Consider the following 18006-nt stretch of genomic DNA (forward strand, 5'->3'; position numbering starts at 1 on the left):
TTTATAAGCAGTGAGACTTTGGCTGAGAGTCGCGCATATCAAACAGGAATATATTGAAACTCCAAGTTGTGTTCGCCAATGGGGATGGCGCGGGGGCCCGGGCAGCCACGAGCTTGGAAGGCCCACCTGGGCCACTTGCCGGGCCCTTAAGGTCCCCTAAACACTCACAACACACTCTTCCAAGGTTTCCTTCACAGCATCAGGGTATCACTTTCGCTTTCCTCATACGATCGAACGCAGTCGTCCACGTTTCCTTCGTTCCAATCTCCTCCGTGTATCCAACCTTGTGCGAAGCTTCCATGCTCATCTGGCGGTCGAAGTCGAACATCGTCATGATGAAGTACTAATACTGGTCAGCTACTGCACGCGTACACGACGCAACCAGATATCCGACATACCTGGAATCCGGGATGTGTAATATCGCTATCGACGCTTCCCTTCTTGAGATTGTGCTTCTTCTCTAGCTCCTCCCACTCCTTCTTGTGCGCGTCAATGTACGCGCCTGGCTGTGGTGAGCCCTCTTCAGGTCCGGTACCCTTCAGACCGAAGTAATCGCAAATTACCGGCCACTTGCCGCTCCAGCTATCTTCCTGACCGCCCACGTTAAAGCTTTGCGACGCCGTTTTCTCCGGGTTCAAAGACGCGTGGATGGAAAAGTGCGCGACCATATCTTGAGGAGACTCATTGTATTTGTTCACCCATGACTTCTCAGTACCAGGGAATGGGCACTTCGCGCCTTCGCCTTCGACAGATCGATATAGCGAGAGGTACAATGCCAGTGTTTGCGCAAGGCAGTATGCGTTGTTGTTTGGCACGAAACCAATGATGTTGTCCGGTCGGACCTCGCACCAGCTCCAGTTCTTGCCTTTGGAGATGCGTTTTAAGCAGTCAATTTGATTGTAGTAAAAAAGCTGGGAAAGGTACGGTTCGGGGATCGGTGGCAGCGTCTCCTTGAGTGGTAGGTCGTTTGCGAAAGGGAACCTGTCCAACATCTGGCAACCGTAGATCTTGGTCCCCGTCGGAAGCAGTACGTATGATAGCTTGGAGGACAGATGATCGATCGCAGTCACGGCGCGCTCCAACATCGCTTCGTTGGTCTTGCACTCGGATTGTGGTTCGTCGATCTGCTTGTATGCTTGGTAATGTCAGACCCTGTGATTCCTTCTAACAGTTGTTACTTACAATAGAAGTACACTTGGGTCACGGTCTCAACATCTTTGACCTTTTCTTTGATCTGCTTCTCGAGCTCTTCTTGTGTCCCCTTGACCAGATCGACACCGGACACGATTTGCAGTCTTGGGTCGTCAGGCCAGAGAGCCATCTCACGTGTCAGCGGACGATTGACCATAGCTGTAACTCTGGAGAAAGCATCCTTGGAAGGGTATCCGTTCAAGATGGCATTGACGATGGCCCATCCCGAGATGCCAGAAGCACCGTAAATCAGCGCGTGGTTTCCCATGATCTAGGTATGAGCTGTATGCCAATAGAGAGTATCCAAGGGTATGCGCAGTGGAAGACTGGAAGCAATAACGCGACGCGTGAGGGCCGCATCCTGATATTTGTATCTTAGACCTATACTACCACATCGGAACCAGCCCGCATTATCTTAGTATACTATCATTGGAAGAGCCAGCTATGCTGCTGCATGCAAGTACCTGCTTGGAACAGCTTGGGGTTGTCGATGCTCATGCGGAGAACAATATCCAACAGGTGCCTGACGGGTTCCTTCCCCGCAGCGTCATCCGCCATGACTCGCCTCTGACAGCCCTTCGGCAACAGTCCCGGCGACTTGCATTTTCCATGGGAATACTGACTGTGCTGGATGCAGCAGATGCTCGTGTGCGATGCGAAGGCACTCCAGATGGTTAAGGGTTGATTCGGGCTCGAGGCTTCGTGAGCTCTGTGGCTGGGGGAAAGCGCTAATGAGGCTAGCGCGCCGGCATACTCGATTGGCCGTCTGATTTTAGGAGTTCCTATGTCACCACCACGATCTTGTCGCAATGATTTGAGCTCAATCGTGCAGCACTGATGCAGGCACTGGCCGTTTAGAAATCAAATTAAACGCCTTACCAATCAGGTATGACGTTACATCTGGTTTGCGAAGGCTTTCCACACCGCGATCCGTCCGCCTTCGCGTTGGCACCTTTGGAAGCATCACGTTTACAAGGACCGTAGTGGTCGTCCTTAACACACTCTGCATCGGTAGTCTCATACTCAGGTATTGTTCTGGCGATGTAAATAGGAAGTTCGTGGGAGAGCACATGCGCATCCCGTTCGCTTTCTGTAACGTGTGCCATGCGTGTGTAAACTGTGATCTTTCATTGCCATCTCAATCTGCTACATATTGGATCACCTTCAGCTTCGATTGACCGGCCTTTTCTCTTGTTGCATAGCATATTTGCATCCAGTGACCTGCGGTGTGTTATCGCAGACTTCACCTGCGTATTCTCAGGCGGCAGCCAGCTTTACCTGTCCAGTGCTCCCCAAGCACAATATAACACCGTTCTCTTCCGCATCTGAATCTTCAGGTTCATACTCCTACTACTAATTTGCAACATTGAGCCATCTCACAGAGACCTGATTCGACTTCACGATACCGATATGGCGCGAGCGAAAGAAACAGACCACCCCTCGGGCAATGCCGAGAACAGGCTTGCGACTACGCCAGTTGATCGTCTGCGAGTAGCGGTAAATATCCTCACCATGATATCCCCTGCCGATTGAGATGGCTGAAGTGACTATACAGAAGCAACAGCTCCAGAATTCCAACAACGCGCAGACAAAGTTGCACACCATGTTCGAAGACATGATTCATGATCTCGAAGAGACTAAGAGAACTCTGAGTCTTACTGCGAACTGCCTGTCCGATTTCCAGGCCGCACTGAGTGCAGCTCATGAAGAGCTCGCTACGGTCAAAGATAAGCTGGACGCAACAACGAACGAACTCTCCCTGTCAAAATTCGATTCCGGCAAGTACAGTGAATGGTTTTCGGAAGAGTTCGATGGACACGCGAAATCTAGAAAGTTAGTCAAGACACAGAAGAAACGAATCGAGCAGCTGGAAAGCGAACTGGCGCACGAGAAGGAGAAGGTCAAGATGAACGCAGACTCCGAGAAGCAGCTGAGCCAGCTCAAAAAGCAGTGGTCCTCGTTGTCCAACGTCCTCGGTGACAATTGAGCCAAGCGATAGGCACTCGGCATGTTAAATGATTGCTTATGGAAGACCGACTTCGACATCAGATTGAGAAGTGCGAGGTCGTTCATCATTTCGGAGCCTGTGTCTCTGCGGCATACGTTACTCTCGGGGTCTTCATCTTATCTCACTTTGGTAGTCACATTGCCGCATAAGAGATGTAGCAGGCATCCAGGCCGATGGTTATGAGCATTTATGCAAAAAAGTTATGAATTTACCAAAGAAGTACAGTTGAAGGAAGAATTGCTCTCTCTGCACCACACGCTTCATCTTAATGCAAAATACACCAATACCCCTTTGCCTCCTTAATCGGCACCCCAGTGATACTTCTCGCCGTCAACTTTCCCGCATCGCATGTATCCCACCTGCACTCCCGTCAACCCAATCTACTTCACGACGTCTTCTAGGCGACAAGACTTACTGTGAGAAATCGCATCCACACGCCTCAGACACCGTTGCTGATAGCGCTTTGCCCGTGATCCCATAGCAAGCGTCACCGTAGATAACTTGGGTCTTGCCGCCTTGTAGGTAGATGGTACCGCAAATGGGAGGCCCGGGTGCAGTGGGCGCCGCAGTTGCGGAGATGGCGAGAGTTGAAGAGAACGTAAGAGTAGTAAGGTGCATGTTGAAAAGGTTGCAAGCGGAGGAACCTTGCTTAGATTGGCTTTTCTAGTTTCTAGGCGACTATGGGCAAGGTGGACATGGTTGGAATGAGGAACTTGTTTGCATAGACGCAGTATTTATGTGAAACTGATATCGGCGTTTACATGCAGTGTGATATGTGATATGTGGGGGTGGATGTAAGATCTCGCCTTCTGATCATATGCGAGTGCTGTATTACAAGGTACGTAACTGAACGGGCGTCTTTGGTGGCGCATAACGTGTATTGACAAAGAATTCTGGCCTGCATGATCTGCATGTAAGCGCGTAACTCGTTAGTCACAGGTACGAGTGAGACCACCATAGAGAGCAATCGTGGAGTATACATTTTATTTTGGTCCTTTATACTTCTAACCAACCCAGTCGATCTCCTTCTCGTACTGCCAGAAAGCACCTGTCTTGTTCTGGATGTCGTGGATCGCGAGCATTACGGGGGTTTGAGCGCCTTCTTCTACAGTCCTCGTTCCGTTGCCTAGATTTGGTGTATAGAGTCAGTACATGTCTCACATGGTGCACACGGGGAAAGGTTTGCTTACCCTTTGTCATGTCTGTGTTAACATAACCTGGGCAGCAGGTATTGATCAATACCTTGCTTCCCTTCTCCTTTTCTTGTCTGGCCAGCGCCCGTGTGCCTCCAATTAATCCTGCTTTGCTCACAGCATACCCGGCACTAGGGAAGCCAGCGTCCTTCTCCTTGCCAGCTTCGACAACAGCAACAAAGTCCTTCATGATGCTTGTGACATCTTCTTCGGTCTTGGAGGCGAGGAAGCGGTTGCGAACTTCTTCGGAGTATTTGTTGAGCTTGCCAGCCATGCTGCCGAGGTTCACGATGCGACCGGTGGGCTTGAGGAGGGGGAGGAAGGTGTGGCACGCCTCGAGCGTCTTGTAGTAGTTGCAGTCGAGGGTCTTTTTGACGAGGTCGGCATCTGACCATGTTAGGGACGGCGCATTGTAGATTGGAAGGAGATACTTACTGAAGCCGTCCAACGCGATACCAGCGTTGTTGATGACAAAGTCAATGCCGTCCCCATGAGCTTGCTTCAAGTGGTCCGCAAGGGTCTTGATGCTGCTACTGCTTGTGATGTCAAGCAGATGGAACTTGATCTCAGAGAGACCACCATCGGCCTTCAATGCCTTGGCCTGCTTCAATGCCGCATCTTGCTCCAAATCCTTAACGGCAGCTTCTCCTCTGCCCTGATCGCGAGCCGTCAGATAAATCAGAAAGGGTCCGTTGTTGAGCGGCGACTTGGGGTATTGCAGGGCGAGCTGCTGCACGATGGCGCGTCCGATGCCCTGTCAATGTTAGTTTGGTACTCCCGAAGAGGCTGTGGTCGTGTGTAGGTACCTTGTTCGCGCCGGTGACGACTCCTACTCTGCTGTATGACATGATTGTTCGTGTGCTTCAATTGATCGGTGTTTGGTGGAAGGAAGAGGGGATCGTGATATCTTAACGTGTCTTCCCCACATGTCCCATTAATCATCATCGAAAGAGCTTCGCTGTTCGGAGTTAACGAGGTCGATACGTCACTAATCATCGGTGGATCCAGATGTCCCGGCTTCCTGCGGGCATCTTGCGGCACCAAAGACGCTATTCCGGATAGGGCTAACACTGCCGCGGCCACGCTCTCTCGATTTCGCTGTCTGCCTGCGGATGTTCACTACACCACACCTGCATGAACCAGCTCAGCATTCTTGATTACTGATTGAACCGAGCCTTGACAAACTTTCCATTAACTCCATGGTTTTCTACGGCGCGGTTGTCATCCCTAGCAACTTGCATACACAGCCATCGGCCATCCGTAACCTCTAACACAGACACGGTAGATGGATCGTCTGGTAATTGCTGCATGTCCTTCCACTCGGCGTATCGCTCCCCGTCTGCAAGTACAGATCGTAGTAACTCGCTTCAGCCGATTTGCATACTAGGAAGTTTAGCTCTAGGCTGCGTGTTAGCACTGCCGACAATGAGCCGAACATGCCTCCTTCCTGAGTACTTACGTCGCCCATAGCTACTGCTCTGCACAGTAATGATAGTATCACCCTCCAATCCCCACGCCGTAGTCTCACCAGTGGCTCCCCATACCAACGGCTTGTAGCTTGTCGATGCGGTCGCAATGTTCAGATACTGGCTTGTCTTTTTCGATTGTATGGTGCCGCCGATGGTAAATTCGTCAGCTGCGGTTTCGGGTCCCAGAACAGGGATCGATGCTACACGTGTTATTAACAAGTTTCTGGAGAAGTAGTAAAGCTGAACGTCAAGAGAAGGAAATCAGCATACCATTCTTCGCGCTTGCTTGCAAGTATAGATGGTAAATCGGGTCGCGAACGCCACGTATCTTTCCTACAGTTGCTGCGGCGCTCTGAGCATTCTCAACCGGCGCAGCGAGTGCGCCCGATGCTACTAACAAGATTTGAGCGAAGAACGACAACATCGCGAAGAATGATCTGAAGCTCCGATCTCCAAGACTGGGACTCGATTCAGTCCCTAGGTCTCTTTATATGTGATCGCAACTTCGCATTACGTGACCCCAGTCTGCAATATAGCAGATTAATTACGGTCGCGTCACGCGTAGAGATGTTTACCACCGGATATAACGGATCTGCATCACTGTCGTTCTACATCCGTCGAAAGAAACCACCGAGATGGCACAACATTGTACATTCGGTACTATCTGGAGATTCAAGGTTGCCCTGATTGAAGAAGTCAGGACGCGATACTGCACATGTGGAAAGTCGCGCTAACGATTTGGGTTAGCGCGGAACGCGACTGTCGTTTACTTGGCATCTAGGCAGTCGCCTCCCGTCTCACCTGCAACACACCTACCATCACTGACTCGAATTCCTGTCGCGCAGTGTTCGGGCTCTACGGCCGTATTTGTTGGCTTTGATGACAACGAACGAATATGATGGTCGGACTTACAACAATCACGTCGCCCACGTCATGTGGCACGACTAGCAGCAGCTATGATCATCGAGCCGGACGCAAGAACATGGACAATTCAGCTGATCAGCAAATGAACGACCGTGACGATGCTACATCCATATCTTCATCTTCAGCGCGAGCCTCTGCTGCTACCGGATCATCTACGCCCGCCACCCCAGGATTCTTATCAGCCTCCGAAAACGTGGAGTGTCTTGAGACTCGTGCACGGAACATGGATCGATACATCGCACTTGGCTGCCTTCACTCCAAGCACACATTCGATTTTAGTTCAATCTCACCATCGAGTGGTGATTGGGTCGAGTTACTGCACCAAGAGCTTCCCGACGAGATCAAGGCCAACGTCGGCATTGAAGCATCACGGCTGCTTGAAGCGCACTGGATTCGGATATTTGCGCGTAAAGGAACGCCTGGTAATGCGTCTGATCACGACCTTCTTCGCATCTATCTTTTGCCAGAAGACTGGGGTCGTCGTACGATTGACCGTAACAGCAAGAGCCTGAAGAACGCTCTGCGGACACTGCTCCAACAAATTGATATCTCACCGAGTGCTTGGAATGGAGACTCAAATCCTGATGAGACGCGTCACTTTGATCCCTGGGCTGATGTAGAACCTTTCTCGCTATACTACCTTTTCAACAAGCTGCCATCACCTGCGCCAGACGTGGGAAAGATCAAGTGTCGCTATACACGTGCCGCCGTACAAGATGTACTAGAGTCTGCGGCAGTTTCCGAGTGGTCGGAGCATGGTGAACAGGCTCTACCGGGGCTCAAGACCAGATTATACGCGTATCAGACACGGTCGGCGAGCTTGATGCTGCAACGGGAAGCTTCGCCGCAGCTGCAGCTTGATCCAAGATTAGAGGTTCGTACTTCGCCTAATGGTAACAAGTTCTACTTCGGGCCTCGAGATGGATCGTTTCTACAAGAGCCGCGCTACTACGAAATGAACCGGGGTGGTATTCTGGCAGAGACCATGGGCCTGGGGAAAACGGTGATCTGCTTGGCCGTTATCTTGGCAAGTAAGGGCCATCTTCCCAAGATTCCAGCCGCATACCGACCATTACCTCCTCGTCGCAAGCGACCTGGATCGTTGGCAGACATGGCGATGTCTTCCGCTGGCCAACATTCAGTTCCAATGGCATCCTTCCTCGAGCAGTCTGAGGCGAATGGGGCTGGAGATATGACAAGCATCAAAGATGCGCTGGATCGAAATGTTCCATTCTACGAGATACCACCAGACATCCCACGCATGAATAGGAATACCCGAATACCGCCAACACGTCAATTAGTGCTCTCTTCCGCTACTATCATTGTCGTACCGCGGAATTTACTCCACCAATGGCAGTCCGAAATACAAAAGCACGTCCTTCCGGGTGGCCTCAAGATTCTCGTCGTTGACTCTGTGCCCAAGCGCGCCAAGATTACCCATCCCACCGACGAGACCATGGACTTCCGAAGCGAACTTCCAGCTCCCACTGAACTCATGAAGTTTGACGTGGTTCTATTCACCCGCAACCGCTTCGAACAAGAGATTCAAGACGGTCAAGATGAACAAGGACGACGCATGGGCTCTGGAGCCTCTCGCGTTTGTAACTGCCCTTACATCGGAGCAACTCGGATTCCAGATTGCAGTTGCGTCGACACCGATAGAGTGTACGAATCGCCACTGAAGAAGATACACTGGCTACGGATCGTTATCGATGAAGGACACTCTTTCTCGAGCTCTGTCTCGAATGCTGTACTTGTCGCTAAGCAGATACAAGCGGAGAGACGCTGGGTGGTATCAGGAAGTAAGTCGTACGAATTCTGTAATGTGTACAGATGCTGACGTTGGTTCAAAGCACCTGCGAAAAGTTTGGTCGGTGTGGAGGTAGACATGTCCACCGTCGATCCGGAGACCGACGCGGTACTACAGCGCGAACTTGCCATTGAAAAGAGAAAGACGTTCAATCATGACGCAGAGAATTCCAAAGCTGCTAAAGCTTTGGGTACGCTTGCTTCACATTTCCTCATGGTTCGACCGTGGTGCGAGAACTCCGAAGGTAAGCTCGATTGGGATGAATACGTTTATCGCCACGAGCACCAGTACAGAAAGACTTATTCCGGGTTTTCTTCATGCTTCGTCCGAGCATTGGAAGGACTAGTTGTGAAGACGCGCCCAGAGGATGTTGAGAAGGACATTGTCCTACCCCCGATGCGACACAGAACCGTATACCTCAAGCCATGTTGGTTTGATAAGATGACGGCCAATCTATTCATCCAAGTTCTGCGAGCAAACGCTATCACGAGCGAGCGGACCGATGTCGACTATCTATTCCACAAGAACAGCGTGAAAGCTCGTCACAGTCTCATCAGAAATTTACGGCAGTCCAACTTTACCTGGACAGGTTTCAGCCTCTCAGATGTAGTCGCCACGCTTGAAACTAGCAATAAGTACCTTTCCAAAGAGGACAAGAACTGCTCGCTCGAGGACGCGCAATCCCTCCTGGAGAGCAGCCAAATCGTGTCAAAGCTTACGGCTTCCGCTGAATGGATTGCATTGAGTACATCTCATGAAGTGGGTATGGCTGTCAACCGTTGGCCAGAAGCGGCGCGAGAGGCATTCGCACTTGTTTACCCGGCGGAGCCCATCGTGGTTGGTGTCACGCAGCTCATCGAGGGCCAACTCCACGTTGATAGCAGCATCCGGTCTTCAGATCCAACGGTCGGGCTGGATGCTGTTGGATATGCAGCAAAAGCAAAGGCCATTGCGATGGCAGAGGAAGAGGGTAAGCTCAAAGCGTCAAGCGAAGGCACAGTCAATGGCTTGCCGCTGCAGAGGACAGGAGTGCCTACTTCGCTGGTGAAGGGTCAACAGCCACCGACTAGTCGTCGGACATCAGCCATCGCGAGCAAATCTCCTCCTAAGAAGTCAACGGGATCTAGCGATGTGAATGGCGTTGAAGACACCCCGGACATCGCATCACCCGTTCGCACGAAGAAGCGAAAGCTTACCTTCGCAGACGAGACAGCGGATCTTCCTGCAGACTCCGATCTCCGAAATACACGCTGCATTGGCACAACATCGGCCAAACTTACATATCTGTTGGACAAGGTGATGCAGCACCAGGAGAAAGAGAAGATCATCATCTTCTACGATGGTGACAACGCGGCGTTCTACATCGCCCAATGTCTTGAGTTGATGTATGTCAACCACAGGATCTACGCGAGAACTCTAAACAACTCACTGCGATCCGAGTACGTACGACTGTTCAACGAAGACCCAGATGTGCGAGTCTTGCTCATCGACGTCGCATGTGGTGCCCTCGGGCTGAACCTTAACGCGGCGAGCATCGTACTCATTGTAAACCCGATCAACAGGCCAAACATCGAAGCGCAAGCCATCAAACGAGCCCATCGCATTGGACAAACAAAAGACGTACTTGTCGAGACCCTAGTTCTCGAGAACACAATCGAGCATGCGATCTTCAATCGCGCGAAGAAAATGTCTCGTGCTGACCACCAAGAAGCGAAGGAGCTTGAAGACGACGCCGGCATCATCGAGATCATCCAAAATGCTCACATCCTGCCTGTGGGTGATGACGAGGGCGAGGGGTTGTCTAGCTTTGCGCTATTGCAGACACCGCAGCAGGTCTTTGGGCGGCCGAATCGGCACAAGTACCATCGGTATGGAGGCGCAGATAAGAAGACTAAGGATGGACCGCAGAAAAAGGCGAAGACGACAAAGGGCGTAAAGAAAGAACATAATGGCAGTACGAGCGACGCCAACAGCGTGAATGCACCTGCTGGATCAAGTGCTGGCACTGGTCTGCCGGTGCGAGGATTTGCTCAAAATGGTGGCTTACAAGCTGCTGGCCCGGTATCGTCCCAACCAGTCGCTAGCATTTTCGGCAATGGTTGACGCACGAGAGATCTGACTGATGCAGCTCTGGAGCTATGCCACGGCATACATTTCATTCTTACTTTTACTTCGAAGGACGGGCTCGCCCAACCGAGTTTCCTGACACTAGGTTTGGTAGTTACTTTGCATGTACTATACCCGTCAGAGCTGGCTTCGGCCTTGCTCAGTCTTGCTTCAGTACTCCAAAAGGACCCAGCGTATGACAATATACAATTCTTCATACAACTTGCGATCGTCCTTCTAATGCCTTGACTTTTGGTGAAATATGTACAATGCTACCCGTCTCCAACGCCGATGAACGCCATGCTAATCAGGATATGCATTACCGCATTTCCTGCTGACCGTCTGTGCCCTCAACATCCTCATGCTTGACCCATACGCTCTCCATCGCCTGTCCCAAGATCTGCATGCCCTCCTCAATCTCCGCTTCGGTGATCACGAGTGGAGGAACGAATCTGAGCGTGTTTGTACCGCAAGTGATGATCAACAGACCCCTCTCACGAGCAGCAGTAACGATAGGCGTAGGATCGACATCAAGCTGAAGACCCAAGATCAGTCCCTTGCCTCTGACCTCCTTGATCTGGCTGGAGAAGCGCTGTCGGAGAGCGTCAAAGTGCTTGCGGAATGCCTGCTCCTTGGCGGGTATCGAGTCGAGAATCTCTGGTGATGAGAGACGAGACAAAATGTATGAAGCGACGCGGGATCCAAGGGGGTTGCCGCCAAAGGTGGTGCCGTGGTCACCAGTCTTGATGTTGTCACAGACGAAGTCGTTGACGATAGTCGCGCCAATGGGGAATCCGTTGCCGAGCGCCTTGGCTGTGGTTACAATGTCGGGATGGCATTCCTTGGGGTAGCCGCCGTGTGCCCAGAAGGTACCTGTCCGGCCTAGACCACATTGTATCTCGTCGAAGATCAAGACGGCACCGACTTCCGTGCACCTCTTTCGGAGCGCGAGAAGGAACTCGGGTGTGGCAACGTTCACGCCGCCCTCTCCCTGGATCGGCTCCACGATGACACCGCATGTCGCGTCGGTGACCAGGTCGTTGATCGCTTCCACGTCGTTGAAAGTGCCATATTTGAAACCGGGCACCATCGGTGAGAACGGTGTCTGGTATTTCGGGTTCGGTGTCGCGCTCAAACTGCCCATGGTCCGGCCGTGGAATGAGTTGTGGAACGAAACGAATTCGTGCTTCTCCTTGTCCGGTGACATTGACTTTCCGACCTTGCGCGCGAACTTGATGGCGGCCTCGTTGGCCTCGGAACCACTGTTGCATATGAATGTACGAGTGGCGCTGGCGAAGCCTCCGGTCGCGTGCGTGAGCTGAATCAGCTGTTTCGATAGCAAGCCTGTGTGCGGGTTGTGGTAGAGGTTCGAGGTGTGCATGAGCTGCCTGGCCTGGGAGGATGTCAGCAAGCCGCAATCGATGTAGTGGTGACGGACGTACCTGTTCTCCAATAACCTGCGCTACGCCGGGGTCGCAGTGCCCCAGCGCATTGACGGCAATACCAGCTGTGAAGTCAAGGTACTTCCTGTTCTCGATATCCCACATCCAGCACCCCTCTCCCTTCTCGAACATCGGTGGTGGGCGGACATAGGTCGGGACCATGTACGGTAATTGCTGGTTGACGAGGCCGGCTGTCTTGGAGGATGAGGGCGGGTCGGGTGTAGGTAGTGTGGAGTCGCGCTATAGAGTGTCATTATGGAGGGCGTTGCAGAGCGTGTGTAGGTTGGTACTCACGGCTATGGCGTCCTTCACGTCCTGTGGTAGACTGGACCCCCTAACCGCAGAGGCTGCGGAAGCGAACCGCGCGGGGACGTAGTTGATGCGAGATGCGCGCAATGTAGCGCATACGCGCTGCGAAGCCATTCGTGAAGCCATTGTCAATTGCAAAAGTCAGGAAAACAAACTCCAGTGCCTCACTGCATCAATCGTGACTGTTGGGCGTGACGCAACTGCCCAAAATTTTAGCGTGCATGATAAGATAGGCCGAGGTCGGAGAGTCGGAGTGCCTCGTACAAGGTGCAACTCAACAGGTGCTCTGCAGACTACATCAAGATGAGAACAACCTTTTCGCTAGATTTTAAGGCAATGTAGGCTTCTGGGTTATGTACTCAAACGTGTGCCCAGCTTTTTTTGGTAGAATAGGATGGGAAGGGTGGGGTGGTAGGGATGTTTGGGTTGGTGAAGGGTGACATGACAGGGATGTTTGGGTCAACAGAGGAAGGAGCGAGCGCAGCGGCGGCAGGAGCGACCGGTGAGCGATGAAATATCTTCAGCCTAATTCGGAATTCTGCCATCAAATCATCGCTTAGTGCAGGCACCCGACTCATTCTGAGATTGAGGTTTGCCAAAAAAAGCCTCCTTGGTGTAGTTGGTTATCACGTGGGTCTCATATCTACACATATGACTGTTCGATGGAGCAGATATCCCGAGGTCGGCAGTTCGATCCTGCCAGGGGGCAGTTTTTTTTGCCAGCAGCCTGGCTGTTTGCTGTTACCAATGTCGTAGGCTCGCTACGTATGCTTATGTTTTTGGAGATCGAAATTAACTGACATATTTTTTGGTTGACAGTTCAATGCTTCTTGGCTTCATGTGCAGGCCGGTATGTGGCAGAACAATTAAGCTGGCAGTAACATACATAGTTCTAATCTACTAGCTGGTTATAGCAGGGCCTACACAATTATAAGGCATTATCGCGAACGAAAGAAACAGTTGGTGTTGTGAAAGAACCCAGGCCACTGGGCACTAAGCGGTTGGCATGAAAAAGCCGTAGTCTCTCATCCGAACATCTGCCTTCTCTTCCACGTAGTTCATCCGTGGCACGTCTCACGCAGCTTAAGCATCGTGCGTACCTACTACAACAAAACGCTATAAGAACGACCAGTGTAACAACAGAGGACCTGGAAGTCTACATCGCTGTTTGAAGTTCTCAGTTCCTTGCTTCTGCGCTCTTGTAGGCTGCAGAGTAAAGGCAGAATACGCCACGATGAAGTCCTAGTCACTACTTCCATACACAACCTGCGCCGTTCCGTCTCCCATGCGCATACTTCACGCATACAGAGATTTCCAGACGTGCTGGCGTCTGGGACTCTTAGGAAGAGTCGCTCCGACCTGCAAGTATGTAAAAGCCGGTATACATCTCGGTTCCATAGGCCGTCGTATCACGCGACGAGCGGCCGACCGAGCAAGCATTGCATCTGCTACTCGATCACAACAAGGACTATATCGTAGCCATTGGTATCCAACGACTTGGGCAACCAACACCAAGGTCTGTTTCGATATCGTCGACGTCCGTGATCATTGTATGAGGTCACGAACAGTCGGTACCCTACGCGCGTTTTGAATGCTTGAGCTGTAAGTGACCGTGCGGCCTCTGGGATCGGATCATTGAGACTTTCGCCGATGCACGAGAGGAGGGCATTCGCGACTTGCTCGTAAAAGGACATCAGGCGCTTCTTCAGCAACAGCCCAAACTCACGTCCCAGATGCAGCAGCGTTTGTTGGAAACAAAGGACTAGACAGGTCTGCAGACTACAGCATGATATAAGAAGCAAATTGGAAGATCTGACGAAGACGTAGGCTCCTGGGTGCTTGGTTTCCTCCTTGTATGAGATGACGCTCTCGGCAATACTCTTTGGAGATGTGATGTAGTTGTAGGGAGAGAGGACGTGCTGGTTCGTTGGAAAGTACATAGTGCGAGCCGATATCCATGGATGGTCGCGGTTGTGGTGTTGCGCTAGCTGGTTGGGGCACAAGCTTCCCTCGACGCGTCCGTCCGACGCACCCCGCTGCATGTATACCCTCTGCCATCACTTCTACCATCTTTCCTCCCAAGTGGACACTGCAATGTCACATAAGGCGGCGAGCTTCATGGAGTTCATCAGAATCTCCAAGATACGGAGAATATTGCGTCGCCAAACGCGTCGCAATACCACAAAACGCCATCCACGTGCGATCGTGAGAGTTTCGCGTTGTTCAGGGGTCTCGGAGCGATGACGAAGCCCCTTGATGTCATGATCCCACGAACACCCGGATGAACCTCATCAACACACACCTCCAATCCATCAAGATCATCGATTAACTATCTATTCCCATCAAATACATATCATTGAGCACCTGTCCCGTCCCATATTCCACGTGAAAATGCCTCCAGCGAAGAAACAGAAGACCGCGCGCGATTCCGGCGTCTTCCTGGAAGATTCGGGCAGCGAGAGCTCGGATTCCGCCTTTGAGTCGGTGCGCACCAACAAGAACGACAAGCAGAAGAAAAACAAGCAGAACAGCAGCACGGCTAAGTCCGCCGATCCAGCACCGTACGACTACATCTGTATACCGCATCCTTTCTTCGACATTGAAGGCAGGAATTATCTTAACTGGACGTTGGACCCGGACGCCTTCATCTCATCTAAATCCGAGATCTTCAAAAAGCTCTACAAGCCCATCGACGATAAATTTAGAAAGAATGGCCTCTTTAAAGCACCGGCGAGCAAACATCCGGAGCACAAATGGGTCATGTTGTGGGATGCCTGGCTCAAGGCGGATCTACTGGGAAGGAAGGCGAAGTACTGCGACCCAGATGCCTTTGAGATGAATTTGTATACAGACTGGCAAGGATGGGGAATGCAAGAAATCATGGAGAACATGGTAAGTGCAATGGTTAGCTGCGCATGATAGCTGGGAGCTAACAGCGCAAAGATGGTCGAGTTCAATCAAGGCTTTCATGCTAAAAAGGACCGGATCGAGAAGATGTGGTCCGTCATCAGCGCAGTGGGACTGTGGCTGAACGAAAACGAGCACATCACCGCGCTCATCAACAACGAAGACGGCGACACAACCTGCGAAATGATCGGCTTGATGGGCTGCGCACTACTCACCGTGCTTGCGGCCATCGAAGCAGCAGGCGAGCTCAAGCCAGATTCCCGCTTCCTTGACTTGGCAATCGTCATTGCGTACTACCTAGAGCTATCGCACGATCTCCCTGCTTTTGGCATCGAAGGGCAATGCGTTTCGTGGCGCAAGGAAGCCGTCAATTACTTCGAGAAGGGCAACCTCGAGCCCGAGAAGGGGATCTTTGCGACGAAACTCCGCCTCGATAAACTGGCAAAGGTTGGTGACGTCGATGATGACTTCGCGCACACCAATGGAGAGGTCGAGAAGATCATGACTGGGACAACGTTTTCTGAGAAGCTCGAGGCTGAAAGGGCGGCTAAAGACTCCGCTGGAAGCTCTGTGGAAAACCCAGTCACAATACCAGAAGACGACGACGCCGATAAAGAGAATGCAAACCCGAAGGCCACAGGTGAGAAGCATGTCTCTCCGCCGCCAACAGGCAACGGCAAGAGGAAGAGGGGTCTGGACAATGTCGAGAACACAAGCAATGCGAAAAAAGCAGATAAAGATCCATGGCACTGGAACGACAAGTTTAACGCGTACAAAGACAAGCGTCATCCCAAGATGGGCGGTGAACACTACGACATCACGAAGATGAGTAGAGCAGACCGAGCGGCTGCGTCGTTTACCGGCAAAGATCCCCTTGCCGATGTTCCAGTGAAGGATCTACAAGCGAATCTACTGGATCTTATTTGAGATGGACATATGTAAAGTAGGGGCTATAAGAGTTTGGGCTTGTGTGAAGAAGGTGTACATGGTCTGTTAGTCGCGATTACCAATTTGATTTTGTAGCATCCCAAACGCTATTGCACACACCCTCTACTGTCTACAGGCCAAATCTCTTCGATGATGCCCTTCCGATACGCATAGTACACATTGTGTAAGTTTACCGTTGGGTCGATATGACTAGGCACCATCTCGACTCTATCGCCAATCTTCAACTCTTTACCCTTGCCTTCCTCCCAAGCGAGACTACCATGCTCATCTCCCAGAACACCATACGTATACCCCGGCGTCTTGCACTCCGCCAATCCAGAATCCGTCGTCAACGACTTGAGACCCGCGTCAATGGTAATGATGTTCGGGCCCTGCTTGCTGAGAACCGTCGATAAGATAGTCAAACTCTGCGCATAGTTCGTCGAACCAACAGCATTGCGATAATCCGTATCCATGAAGAGAAAAGAGCCAGGCTGTACTTCTGTGATTCCAGGGACCGTGACACAAAACTCCGCTGTGCCCGTCCCACCAGTCGTCACGACATCGATTGCGTAACCTTCTTTTCTCAGCGCTTCGGCTGTAGAGGTAAGAATCTTCATGCTCTCCAGACACTGGCTCTTGCGCTCTTCAAGACCGTGGATGTGTTGCAAATGTCCCTCGTACCCTTGTACGCCGATGAGTTTGAGGTGCTTTGAGCCGGCGACGAAACGTGCTAGGTCCGAGGCTGGCTGACCCGGTTGCACACCCGTGCGGTGTAATCCCACATCGAGATCGATGAGCGTCATGACGGTGCCTTCGAAGCCGTTTTTTGATAGGGCTTGCTCGACTGCGCTTGCGCCTTCTATGCTGTCGACGACTATCCGCACGTCTTTGTACTTCTTGACTAGCTCCACTAATCGCGCCACCTTTGCTGCGCCGATTATCTCGCAGGTTATTAGGAGGTCTGTGAAGCCTTTCTCGCACATGACTTCTGCTTCGGAGAGTTTCGCTACGCATCCTCCTTTTGCGCCCGCTTTGACCATTTTCTTCGCAAGGATAGCGGATTTCGTCGTCTTGAGATGTGGGCGGATGTTGACGCCAGTGGGGAGGAGTTGTTTCATGAGTTTATCCAGGTTGGATTCCATGAGATCTAAATCCACGATCATTGATGGCGTATCTAGCGAGTCTAGCGAATCGCCTACTTTGGGAGAGTACGGCATGGTTGCGATGTGTACGAGATGCTGGTTGGACCGATGGAATAAGAGCGCTTTTGGTGATGAATCGTTCAAGCAGCGCGACTGAGAGAAGTAACGCGTATAGTTCGGATGATACCGGGCTTAGTCACAAGTATGCGCGCTGCGAACATCGGACGTTGCACTCAAGATAGGCGTGTAGATGTTAGAAGTGGAAAAGTGGGTGCCTGGTCGTGATAGCCCGAAATGGTAAGCCGGGGGCCATCCCACCTTCCCAACTGAACACTAGCTTCCATCTTTACGGGCGTACATGACTTGCGTGCCTATTGTTCCGTCAAAGAGTACGTGAGACCTCACGACGATTTTCGCATATATCTATATTAATAGAGTTCGTCGACTGCCTGTTAAGGATAGCAGTTGAGCCACCGTTGAACATGGCTTGCGATGAAGCCGTATTCGTCAAAGTGCGTACAAGGAACGAAATCACGATAGCATGGATCCCTTGAGACAAAGTCGTTGCATTAGAT

At 51.6% G+C, this 18006-nt stretch overlaps 6 protein-coding genes and 1 non-coding gene across 7 annotated transcripts; 4 read left to right on the plus strand and 3 right to left on the minus strand.

The window, feature by feature from the left end:
• Window positions 1-199: 199 nt before the first annotated feature.
• J4E85_006575 (uncharacterized protein) lies at window positions 200-1459 on the minus strand (the record flags this gene model as incomplete). The annotated part of the gene is made up of 3 exons (XM_051470812.1): window positions 200-343; window positions 399-1135; window positions 1183-1459. 3 exons carry the CDS (start codon window positions 1457-1459, stop codon window positions 200-202), a joined length of 1158 nt encoding a protein of 385 aa, XP_051325022.1.
• A 1142-nt stretch (window positions 1460-2601) lies between these two features.
• Window positions 2602-3178, plus strand: J4E85_006576 (uncharacterized protein; the record flags this gene model as incomplete). Its single annotated transcript, XM_051470813.1, has 2 exons — window positions 2602-2688; window positions 2747-3178. 2 exons carry the CDS (start codon window positions 2602-2604, stop codon window positions 3176-3178), a joined length of 519 nt encoding a protein of 172 aa, XP_051325023.1.
• A 1025-nt stretch (window positions 3179-4203) lies between these two features.
• Window positions 4204-6285, minus strand: J4E85_006577 (uncharacterized protein; the record flags this gene model as incomplete). Its single annotated transcript, XM_051470814.1, has 6 exons — window positions 4204-4325; window positions 4390-4779; window positions 4828-5146; window positions 5199-5221; window positions 5852-6061; window positions 6132-6285. 6 exons carry the CDS (start codon window positions 6283-6285, stop codon window positions 4204-4206), a joined length of 1218 nt encoding a protein of 405 aa, XP_051325024.1.
• Window positions 6286-6843: 558 nt separating this feature from the next.
• Window positions 6844-10698, plus strand: J4E85_006578 (uncharacterized protein; the record flags this gene model as incomplete). The annotated part of the gene is made up of 2 exons (XM_051470815.1): window positions 6844-8587; window positions 8639-10698. The coding sequence occupies 2 exons, from the start codon at window positions 6844-6846 to the stop codon at window positions 10696-10698; spliced, it is 3804 nt and encodes a 1267-aa protein (XP_051325025.1).
• A 322-nt stretch (window positions 10699-11020) lies between these two features.
• Window positions 11021-12578, minus strand: ARG8 (acetylornithine aminotransferase; the record flags this gene model as incomplete). Its single annotated transcript, XM_051470816.1, has 3 exons — window positions 11021-12094; window positions 12144-12383; window positions 12438-12578. The coding sequence occupies 3 exons, from the start codon at window positions 12576-12578 to the stop codon at window positions 11021-11023; spliced, it is 1455 nt and encodes a 484-aa protein (XP_051325026.1).
• A 478-nt stretch (window positions 12579-13056) lies between these two features.
• J4E85_006580 lies at window positions 13057-13161 on the plus strand. The gene has a single exon. It is a non-coding gene; the product is annotated as a tRNA-Met (tRNA).
• Window positions 13162-14843: 1682 nt separating this feature from the next.
• J4E85_006581 (uncharacterized protein) lies at window positions 14844-16286 on the plus strand (the record flags this gene model as incomplete). The annotated part of the gene is made up of 2 exons (XM_051470817.1): window positions 14844-15344; window positions 15396-16286. 2 exons carry the CDS (start codon window positions 14844-14846, stop codon window positions 16284-16286), a joined length of 1392 nt encoding a protein of 463 aa, XP_051325027.1.
• Between the last annotated feature and the right edge of the window lie 1720 nt (window positions 16287-18006).

This window comes from Alternaria conjuncta (assembly GCF_024043145.1).
Source record: "Alternaria conjuncta strain BMP 0040 chromosome Unknown scaffold_9, whole genome shotgun sequence".
Lineage (NCBI taxonomy): Eukaryota > Fungi > Ascomycota > Dothideomycetes > Pleosporales > Pleosporaceae > Alternaria > Alternaria conjuncta.